Source organism: Pocillopora verrucosa, chromosome 9 (assembly GCF_036669915.1).
Source record: "Pocillopora verrucosa isolate sample1 chromosome 9, ASM3666991v2, whole genome shotgun sequence".
Taxonomy (NCBI): Eukaryota; Metazoa; Cnidaria; class Anthozoa; order Scleractinia; family Pocilloporidae; genus Pocillopora; species Pocillopora verrucosa.
The window spans coordinates 19,258,774-19,270,469 of NC_089320.1; the positions used below are offsets into that span (position 1 = coordinate 19,258,774).

An 11,696-nucleotide genomic window follows, 5' to 3' on the forward strand; every position below is an offset into this window, starting at 1 on the left:
GTCACTTCTTGATGTCTTTCTCTACTAATATGTAACTCAAAACTTTTGGGTTTGAGCTTTTGTAGATTGCCCCCAATTCGTCAATTAAAAGTAAGTTCATGCAGATCATCTAAAATGTTCCACTTTCATTTTTTTTCCCTTGCAAATGACTGAAATAAAATTCAAGATGGAAAAAAAGACCAAGCAAAGGAAGCACTTGTTTTCAGGGAGGTCTCCTCCCCCTCAAAAAGAAAAAATTTTTTTAAATAAGATTAAAAACAACAACAATAAAACAACAGGAAACATGGTCTGGTGGATCTTTACAACTGAAAAACATACATGGAATCTTATGTCTATATTTCCAGTGAGTGAATTGCCGCAGCAAGAGGTTGTGCAAGTAATTTACATTGCATCAACTTTATAATTCGCATGCTCTGTTGATTCTTTCAATACATAACAAGACTTCCTCAAGTTGAAGTTAGTTCAGTCTTATTTTCTTAAATGCATCACTTTATGTCAAGGACTGATCTATTACAGGAAAAAATAATTTATCACCTTCATGCAACACTTATTATTATCATCTTTATTTGAAGACTTCCATTGATTTCTGAATTTAATCCTTGCCAAACACAGAATACTACAGGTTGTTCATTTGGCTTTACAGATCAGAGAATACATTGGTTAAATATTTCCGGATGACCTATTTGAGGTGTTAATAAGTATTTTCTCTTGTTACTTCACACTTTTCCCAGTCTGCTACTACATTTCTATGCCCTGTAACTCCCAGAGGTGACAAACTAATAACTTCTCATTGCAATTCCAATATGTTATCTTGCAAACAGGGTGTGAGAATACACAAGCTCATCAGATGCGTGTTATCTTGATGTAAATTGGAATTCTCATGTCTTATTTACAAGGGAATGTATGGCATTCAGTTCAAAGAATAACTAATCGTAACCTGGGAGTTAAAAAGAGTTCAAGAAAATTTGGTCAAGAAATTTCTGAAGAGCATTCAGTGGCTTCCTGAAATTATGATTACATCTTAAACTTTGTGCAGTGTGTTTCTGATATTTATCTAAAACAGCTCTCTTACAAATGTCTTAGCAACCTTAACCTGGCCTAGGTTTAACTCAGTAAAGATGAGCTAAAGGGAAGGCTGTTGACAAACAGCAGTTCTTTTCTTTGCCAGACAGCATTGTTGGCATACAGATTTTTGGGGGTTTATTTCCAGTGAGATTGTAAAGTACCTTAATCTTGATCAAGTTGTACATTGTGAGCAAGAAAATGGCTGTACAAATTTGATGAGTAGAATCTTACCAGATGGTGGGGAGAGGCCTGATAAACAGCTGCAGCAGAGTTCCAACAATTAGGAGACATGAAATTGTCATCAAAAATTTTTAGTAATACAATATGGAATCTTCAAACCTTAAAGTTCTTTGCTTTTTTCATGGATTGCATGGCTACAGTGAGACCCAGAGGGTGATACATAGAGAGTTAGCATGCACTGTATGGCCTTTGGAAACTATGGACACCCATAACAGTAATCTACCAAAGGAAGAAAGCTTCTGTGTGTAGAAGTTCACATCAGTCTCCATTGGATTCTATTTATCAAACCAACACAGGCATTAATTCACCAGGTACTGTGATGACACAACAACCAAATCCTTCAATTCCTGCTGATAAATTTGCTACCTCCTGCCATTTCTGTTGATCTGCATCATAACGTTCAACACTCCTTAGCTCTCTGTTATTTCCACCCACACCACCTAGAACAAACACCTTGTCCTTTACTACTACTGCACCTGCATGTGAGTGTGGCTGTCTGAGTGCTACTATGTTGGTCCATCTGTTGGTCTTGGGGTTGTACATCTCACAAGATGCTAATTTAATGGGAGATCCTAAAATGTCCTCTCCACCAATCACATAAACCTTGTTCCCCATACACACTGCACAGGCATCAGAGCGACGTTGATTCATGGGAGCAATATCAACCCAAGAATCTGACAAATGGTTGTAATATTCAGCTGACTTTAAAGGAATGTCTTCGTCACTAGAATACCCACCAAAAGCATATACATAATTCAAACCCACAACACAGTGCCTTGTGCGTGAAGCATTCATAGAAGCAACACATTCCCATTTATTCAACTTTGCACTGTAGCGCTGCACAATACTTTGCGGCATGCCCTTTGAATCATGCCCCCCAACTGCATACAGGTAATCCCCTACCATGGCCACACCCACACCCGCCACCTCTTTTCGCAATGAAAACAAACTGGACCAAGTATTAGTTCTCGGGTCATACAATTCTGCACTCCTTGTTACATTGCCATTTTTAGTTGTTCCACCCACCACATACACTAGACCCTCGTGCACAGCAATACCATGGTTCTTTCTGGGAGTGGACATTGCAGAAACCTCGAAAATTTGCTTGATACTTGTCATGTACACTTTTGATGAGGCAGTGATGTCGCTGTTTTCCTCCCAGCCCCCCACCATCAGGATGGCAGTTTGACAAGCACGTGGCCGCATTGAGGCGTACTCAGAATTTTGCACAGTTCCCTTAGGAGTTGAAAAGAACTCTTTCGCTGCAGTAACGAGTCGTAAACAAGATTCATCATTCTTTACTAAATCATCCTCTTGCACTTCGTTAATCAAATAACATCTTGCCATATAGATCAGGCGGATGCAAGAAAACAGGGTGGGAAAGAGCTTCTTTCTTGTCTCCAAGTCCTGCTTCGTCCATCTTATAACTGATTCGAAAATCTTTTCCTCTCTGGCGACGAGATCGTCGCTGGACACGATCGCAAGCAGCTGTTCTATGCTAAGAGCTGCAAATCCTTCACTTACCGAGACAGCAACGTAATTTTCGAGGATGTGTGTTTGGGCGCTGTCACGAAGCTCTCTTACATTGTACTTCTCGGCCATGTACAAGAGAAACAAACAGTTCTCTGAGTTTAAATCGCTAATCAAATATTCACAAGCCTTCCCCTTCAATTCAGTCAAAAACAAAAAATCTGAACCAATCGCTAGATCAAGGGCATTCTCCCTCATGATTGTTATACCACCGCCATACATGTAATTTAGCAGCTGTTCCATAACTTGAGGTTCGAATTCTTCCATGTGAACTGTATTTTCAATATTTTCTTTCATCTCATTGGCGAATAAGGCCTTAAAGAATTCACTGTTCGCCGAGAGAACGTTGCGATGTGCCGGAAAACTTTCCCCTTGCGCGCTTAGGGTGACATCGCAAAGGATACCTTCCTTTCTGAATTCATTCAGCGACTTCATTACGTTAGCACAGAAGATGCCTTCTGGAGAACACATGTTCGCTTTTTTCAGTAATGTCAATGGTATATTCAGTATGTTGTTATTCCTTCGCCGATTGTCATAATACTCAACTTAACTAGTAGTGCACCTGCTTCGAACCTGCTGACTTCGGTTGTTGTTGTTTCGCAGGCGATATGTAGATTCAGCGGCTATTGGCTCTGACAACTAAGTATATAGTGTAAAACTAAGCCTAGTGTCGAGGACGGAAATACCACCTCCCTCTATGCTCCATCGTCTATTACTTACTACAAATGTTTTATTTTTAATTAAATTGGTTTCATTTCAAAAAATCGGAAAAATTAAGGATTCGAAAAGAGTGAAACTATAATGAACGTGGTTTATGAGACGCCAATATTTGAACATTATTTCAGACCTATTTAGACGTGAGCTTGGGATGCCTGCGGTTTAAGGAAAACCGTCGTATTGAACTGTAAGAGAAGGAAATTGAAGAGTACGGTGGATATTTTTCCCTTTAGCTAAAACTACCACTCAGAGTGGATGGCTCATATCGTCCACCTTCTTCCAATGTCGACATTGATATCAAGGTAGAGAATAATATTGAGAACGAATAAAGGGGTAAGTTTCTAAAGAAAATGTGATGCTGCGTCGGTGGGAGAGTATAGCAGGTGATTTAGTGCGATTCCAATCGCTCTGACGAAGGGCTAACGCTCGAAACGTCAGCTTTTTTACCCTCTACGGTGGCTTATTTACGTTTTCAACCCAGTTGTTAACACTAAATTACCTAATATTGAGAACGCTTATGTACAGAATCGTGAAACCATGACTATGTTGATCATACGCACATGGTAATAGGTTCGCCAAAGCTCTTAAGATGAACATGGCCTCAGCCAAGGTATTACTTCCATGAAAAGACCTAAAAGTGGCACATGCTTAGATCACTGAATATGAAAGCGATCTTTCACAACATAAGCAGCAGTGCAAATAAAGCCTGAAAAAGAAAATTAGGCCTGTACGGGATATGAATCCATGACCTCTGTGATACCGGTGCAGTGCTCTGCCAACTGAGCTAACAAGCCAACTGGGAGCTGGTGATTATGTTATCTTCCCGTAATAGTCCTGCGCAGACTGACACTCCAAATTGCCCAAATTCGAGAGATTCCCAGTCGAAGAAAAAAGATCTTGAATCCAGATAAGCTTTTAAGATCGCTAAAATGTATTTCTTGCGACACGGCCCTGCAGGCTTGTCAAAATAGGACACAACTCTTAAAAATACTCATCGATACTACACACAAAAACGTCTAATATGACCTGTTTATCGACGATTAAAGTAACACAAGGATCGAATCGCAACCATATAATTAGAAGACAAATTACTCGCTGCATTTTTCCTCGGACTTTCAAATTGCATTTTACGGACACCTTCCATCAAAGATTCTTCTTAAGAATATTTTTCTTTTCTTTTAATTTTTCATTTGGTCGATTTAAAGATAGAAAATACATGTATGTTTCAGGAATGTTTCTATTTTGCATACTAATGGTCGATCCATATTTTATACAAACTAATAAAGGGGGTAAGTTTTTAAAGAAACTGTGATGCTGCGTCGGTGGGAAAGTAAAAGAAAATAATTTAGTATTATCAACTGAGTTGATAACGTAAATTGGCCACCGTAGAATGATTGAAAGCTGACGTTTCGAGCGTTAGCCCTTCATCGGAGCGATTGACGAAGGGCTAGCGCTCGATACGTCAGCTTTTAAAGATCTTTAAACTCTTTACGGTGGCCAATTTACGTTATCAACTCAATTGATAATTCTAAGTTACCATATTTTATACAGCTCATTTTGCTATCCGCGCACTCGAACAGTAAATTTGTTAAAGATTAATGACGCGGGCTCTTAAACAAAGTCATTGAGACAAAGCAACTTTATCAACAAACACAAAAGAAATGGTTTTTGCATGGATTACATTTTACCTTTACCAATGAAGCCCACCTGCGCCCATCCGTTTTTACACAAAAACGCTGACCACAACTTTGTAAGCGAAGACTGTCTGTCGGCGTCTCTTACTTGTCAGTGATGTTGAGAATGAACAAGTGACGAGCAAGGCTCTTATTTCTCCATCAAATGATGACGTTGGTCGAAGTTTTTTCATTCGCGTCTTTTTTTCTGCAAGTTAAGAGCGTTTGCCTCAGTGACACATGTCAGAAAATTTCACTTGATGTGCATCGAGATGCGGTGCAAGATTCAAAGTTTATTGGCCATGTCTTTCACAGTTCCAAAACATTGAGTCCAGTTCAGTGTTACATGTGGTGTATCGAAGACTGTCGGTGCTTGTCATTTAACTACAACGATACAGATGAAGGAAAATTCTGTGAATTGAATGAAGCAAATCATTTTACGCATAAGAGCTCCCTCAAACCTTCTCTGGGCTCAACTTATTACAATCTCCGCAGGGACGACTTTATAAAGGTAGGTGAACTGCTGTAACTGGAACAAAGTATGCATTTGCTTTTTCTTTTTTACCATCTAAGCCTCTTTTTTTTCCTTTTTTCTTTTTGGGAAATCTATACAAGGTAGTAACCACCATGGTCAGAAGAGCTGTCAAAGAGAATTTCAATTGTAAACATCGTGTGCTAATTTTTCTTTGGTTATTTACCTCAAATGTTTGGGAGGTTACCTTTCCTTATTTCCTCAAAAAAATGAGCGAACATTCCAACTTTACGAACCGATCGAGTCTTTTATTTCTTCATTTACTGCAAAAACCAAGGAGCAATGGCAGGTTGCTTTCTACTAGCATTTACAAACCGATCGAGTACTACGTTCCTTCTTTTACCAAACAACGGAGTAATCGCGGATTGGTTGCTTTCTCCAGACATTCTGCCGTTGAATAGTTTGTCGATTCCCCTGTTCGTAATTAACACTATCGCCCGTTCTTCGTTTGGCTGCTGTAATTGTATATCAATCAATGCAAAAACGGTGATGTTTTACCAAACGCCGGTGACGACAATAAATTGTTACAAACAAATTAATCGTGGGAACCTTACAGAAGAACTTTTTTACTGTCTCAATTGGCTGTTTAATGCTCTTATTTCTGCTACGAGGTTAATAACAAGGCGATTGTAAATTAAAATCAATTTTTATTGTTAAATACATCCCTTCCAAAAAAGAATTAAGTTGTAGTTACTTTCAAAACTCTGGTTCGCTTTGCCTTTTAAATATTCTAAATAGAACGTACGATATCCTGATTACAAAGTGCGAAAAAACAACGCCCTTTTCCAGTGATACCAACCAGATCTAGTTCGCACTTCTTTTTTTTTTCTCCAGGGGCTCCTTGCCAATGGTTTTCCAGCTATGTATCCTCTTGTATTCTCAATTTCTCTCTTTCTTTTCATCTCTGATGTACATGTAATTGCAGTAACGTTGGCGATGAAAAAAACAAAAAAAACATGATAAAGCCAAATAGGAATTTATTCACATACAACATTATTCTCTGTCGATATGTTCGGCGGCTGGACAATTTTCACAAAATTTACGATAAAAAATTGTTTATAAATTTTTGAGAATATATGTTGATTAAAAATTTTCGAACGATTCCAAAAATCGAAAAAATATATGCTAATGCTGTTTGCTTATGCTATATGCCAATAAATTCAAATTTGGGTTTCTCCTTTTTTTACTCTTTGCTTTTTCCTATAACAACTTTACTGAAATTAAGTTTAAATGAAACAATGATTTCAGAATTCTGTTCTTATAATGCATGTTCTTGCTGAAAGACATTCAGCGAGGCAGGTTTTCTTCTTTCTTTTTTTTTTGTTACCAAGATACCGATATGTAATCAGTTAAATTCACAGTAGATATTTCTCGTTCGTTTTGCCAGGTATTGAGCAATGTGCAAATAGAGAAGAACGCCAATTAGTCTTAATTATAAACTCAATACATGAAAGATGATATAGATAAATATACCCAAGTTAAGTGATATAAAATGAATGACGTCCTATGGCTGTCTGAGCAGATCAAAGAGAATGCACTAACCAGCACGTTGGTGAAACAGGCCATATCCTTCAATGAACGTGTTTAGTTAAGAAAACTTTTTCATAACGCAATAGTCTTCCTCTTTTGAAGAGACATATAATATATATTTCCGAATCAAACTATTTCAACAGATTAATAGCGATATGGTTCCATGTGTTGGTGGTAGTTATAATACTGTCAATCCTGCTTTTCGTTGTACTTCTAGTGCTGACGCTACAACTCAGTTCTGGGTAGGAGGAAAGTAGACGGGCTTCTGTGTTCCTTTAATCTAAACCACTGCATGAAGCATTTAAGTGTATGTATACGGAGTCGGTCATTATTAGTCTGCTGAGGAGGAAGGGGCTATGAGGATTTTGGTTGTTTCACGATGAAAGTTATCTGATCTGCCCAAAAGGCTTTGGAACATTTTTCTATTTCCCCTCATTGGAAGTTGATTGGCAGTCAAGTTTTTACAGCGCCCCCTTTATTCTCTGAACTGAAGCGACGATTGTCCAATCTCCCCTCCGTTCCACCTGGAAACCACGTGATCACCACCCAAATCCCCAAACCCCCCTCTCCGGTCGATAAATAATGCTATAATCAGTCAATTACATGTAGTCACCAAGTAGTCTGGAAACGACAATTGAAAACGAATCATCTCAGGCTTTCATAGCAATGCGATTCTCAAAAACGAGACATAATCATAGTCATACTAAAAACAATTATAAGAGGCTTTGAAGCCGACTAAATCGTGCACAGCACCTCTGTGAAACAAGAATGACCGTAGAACTTTATATACAGCATACAGACAGCAGCAGTAACTTTTGCCAGTTCCATGCGAATCGTGACGACGTCATTAATGATGAAGATAACTTTGGTAGTTAAATACACTTTCACTCCTGCTTTTCTGTTGTATTTCCAGAACTGAGGCTGCAACTCAACTTTGGATAGGAGGGAAAAACATTGCGTGTGTTTCTTTAATCATTATTGCAGTGAACACCTGGTACATTATAATGGTATATTTCGTAATAAGTCAAAGCAAATCCGTATCTTATTTCGAAAGTTACCATATTGTTACTTTTTTCTCTGATGAAGGTCACCGTGGGGTATTGCAGAAAAATTGCTTAAAATAGTACTCTTCTGCCACTGATGGTGGCCTAACGGTTAGTGCGCTGGACTCCTGGTCGAGAGGTCTGGGTAACCAGGCCAGGTCATTACGTTGTGTTCTTGAAAAAAAAAGGTTTACCCTCTCAGAGTCTATCTCCAGGCCACCCAGGAGTATAAACAGGCACCGGTCCAGAGAGCCTGATAAAATGTTCTAATTTATTTACTTCGTGGGCTTGACTGGGAAACTTGGCTCGAGTATAGACTTTACCTTTTTTACTTTCTGCTGTTAGGAAAGTCCTTTTTTTTTGTTAGTTGAATTTGCCATAGAGAATGAGAAAAGTAAATAACTAATTATGTAGGCGAAGTTATCATTTTAATGTTCCCCATGAAACCCATAGTCTGTAGCTTATATCTTTCGAGTGTCAAGGTTCTTGCAATTGAAAGTTAATGCCAGCGGAGCCTTTTCCTGGGGGACTTTAAACACATTAGTGACCTCTTAGAATTGGTGGACACAACACTACATTAAAACAAATGTAAACATCAGTTTGATCTACAAATTACTTGTCTCCGAACTTTAATAATTGTGTTGTGCTGGTCTCAGTTTGCAAAAGAGGTTAAATTAACGCTCAGTACATTGTAAATGATCAATTAATCAAACTATCATTGAAAAAGGGCGTAAGTTTAATTTTGGCAATTAGCCTCTTAGGACCGGTCGACAAATTGAATTAAGTTTAATACTTTTTGTAGCTGTACTACTAAGATTAATAAATATTCATATGAGAAAGAAAAAGTTTTGTGGTCATGTTGCCAGCTGAAAAGTGTGAGAGAAAAAATCACGTCTGTCAAAGCACAAATGTAATTGATTATATATCGTAATCTGTAAGCTATTATCAGAAATATCTGCAGCTGTTAGCGTATGCTAAACGTAACACAGCCAACAGCAGCTTTTCTCTCTTAAACAATGAACAGGTTTTTGTTTAAAACAGGTTTTAAAGTGAAATTGTACACGTATGATTGTCATATCATATACATTTTAATTTATAGTCTGTGACAAATAATCAGTATCGCCGTATTTTAGTAGTATGCATTTTCGGAGAAATGTATAGTTGACTAACTAACTTAATTTACAATTTAAAAAACCCTAAGAGGAAGAAACTGCGAAAGGTGTCACGTTCCCAACTTACACTTCTTTCTCTAGTAGATCATTGATTGTAACTGTTTCGAAAGAGTTCTAATCTATTATAATTGAATAAAGTTTTAATTTTTACCTGAATAAACCTACGGAGAAGTATTGAATTAGTAAACAGTGTAAAAGAACTGATAACCTCACTGTCTCGTTATCTGTCTGTACAACTGAAATGAAAGATGGAACATCAGAGCTATGCTTCCTCTGAGAAAATGGATGATCTATATGTCTTGTCATTGGGTTTTGGGAAGTACTTTAACAAAATATTTTTATTTTCCTGTCTCATCTTGCCAAACGATTTCAGGTGTAAAAGCGCGGCAAGTTCTCATACAATTTAATTGAAGTTCACCGTGTTAATGAAAGGTTAATCAAATTTTATTGTTTTGTTTTGGAAAACCGAAACCTTGCTGCTAATCGGTGAAAAACTTTTGTCAGAGATTCTATATGAAAATTTCAACAACACCAGCTCCAATCACTGTTCTCTTTATTGCCGTAGCAAGAGCGCACTAACTTGCCTCCAGCAAAACAAGCAAGGGTAAGTTTATGTGCTTCTTGTTGTTACTGACTTGTGAGTATAGAGGTGCTGTTCGATTTCAGCCCTTCCTTTTTTTAAAAGTAGGTTTTTTTATCTATTCCTCTTTATCAGCCTTAAGATGAGGACATTTTGGTACCTAATCACGGTGGCTGTTCTTCTCTTCTCCGCTTCGGTCCAAGGTTCGCCAAAGAGAGCTGGTAAGTAAAAGCACAGTTGTAAATCAAATGCTTGTAAGTAATGCAAGGATTAACAATTGATCATGTACTCTGATCGTCACCTTGAGAATATGCAACATGCAATTACTGATGGTTAGAAAACCTGAGTGGAATTTATCATAAAAATCTTGACTTCGAAGATGACTTCCGCTCAGGTGTTCAAAAAAGCATTCAGTGTTGCCGACAGCAGTCCTTAACAATCCTCTGCCACTTAATCAGACAACAGACTGCTACAATTTAGGCACTTTCTTAAAATCTTCAAATTTCCGTGAAAGAAGCCTTGTTTTACATCAAAAATTTGTCAGTGTTTTTTTCCATTATTCGATGTACACCTTGTCTCCACCGCATTCCAAAAGTATTCAACCAGAATTCATATCACAAAATTCAAATGGCTATTGCTGAGATTTCATTATCTAAGCACGCTTGGATCTTGATTGAATTTGCTCTTCTATGTAACACGAACAAGTAAATGCGAACTTCTTTATTTTCTTTTCAGTGATCGGACCAGGTTGTTGGCAATCCAATCAGCCTCAGTGCCCTAAGAAGTACGAGCCAGTCGGTTGTTTTGCAGACATAGCAGACCCCCCAGAAGACAGGACGTTATTAACACTACTTCTTACAGCCAGAGATCCAAGATCGAAAGTTTACTTCAAAGAAAGTATAAATTGGAGGGACTGGGCTAACTTTATCGACAGGTAACTACAAATACATCTTTTTTCTTTCATTTTTTTTCGCGTGAATGCTTGATTCAGTTGGAGTTCTTCGACTGAGTCCTGGAGTTCTTCAACTGAGCCACTTGCAAGGGACCAATGAGATCTCAAGTGAAAAAAAGAACTAAATTTGAAAGCAGGAATGTAATTTGGTTGTAACTGCTTTAGATATGCCTTTGATTAGTTGTGATGACTTTCGCTAAGGTCATCGAAGCGTCAGTAACGTTCCGCTCCAGCGGTGAGGGTCACTCTTACCCGGATGATCAGGCTACACGATCAATGAAATGATTCAGGTCAATCGTGATTTACTTTGGGTCCCCTATCAAGCTTTTCAATAAAATTGATCTTTTAATAAAGCTATATTAAACCACTACGATATTTTACTTATAGATTTGTCTGTGAATGTGCAAAAAAGGCCGAAAAAATGAACTTTGATTATTTTGGTATCGAGTTCCATGGAGAATGTTGGGGCGGATCGAGCCCCAGGGATGGTCGAAAAGTTTCGTCTGACAGCTGTATCATGGTCCAGAACAATAACTGTGCTTTCGAGTCATGCCACGAACAACGAGGGCAAGGGAAGATATGTGTTGGAGGAGTTCTCGATTTGTTCGTTTACAGACTACAAAAAGGTAGGTAAATTATCGTCGTGCCGCAAGTATTATAGG

At 38.1% G+C, this 11,696-nt stretch overlaps 1 protein-coding gene across 1 annotated transcript; it reads right to left on the minus strand.

Moving 5' to 3' along the window:
* Positions 1 to 458: 458 nt before the first annotated feature.
* On the minus strand, positions 459 to 3,406 carry LOC131793660 (kelch-like protein 20). Its single transcript, XM_059111106.2, has one exon. The coding sequence runs from the start codon at positions 3,304 to 3,306 to the stop codon at positions 1,588 to 1,590; it is 1,719 nt and encodes a 572-aa protein (XP_058967089.2). The 5' UTR covers positions 3,307 to 3,406; the 3' UTR covers positions 459 to 1,587.
* Between the last annotated feature and the right edge of the window lie 8,290 nt (positions 3,407 to 11,696).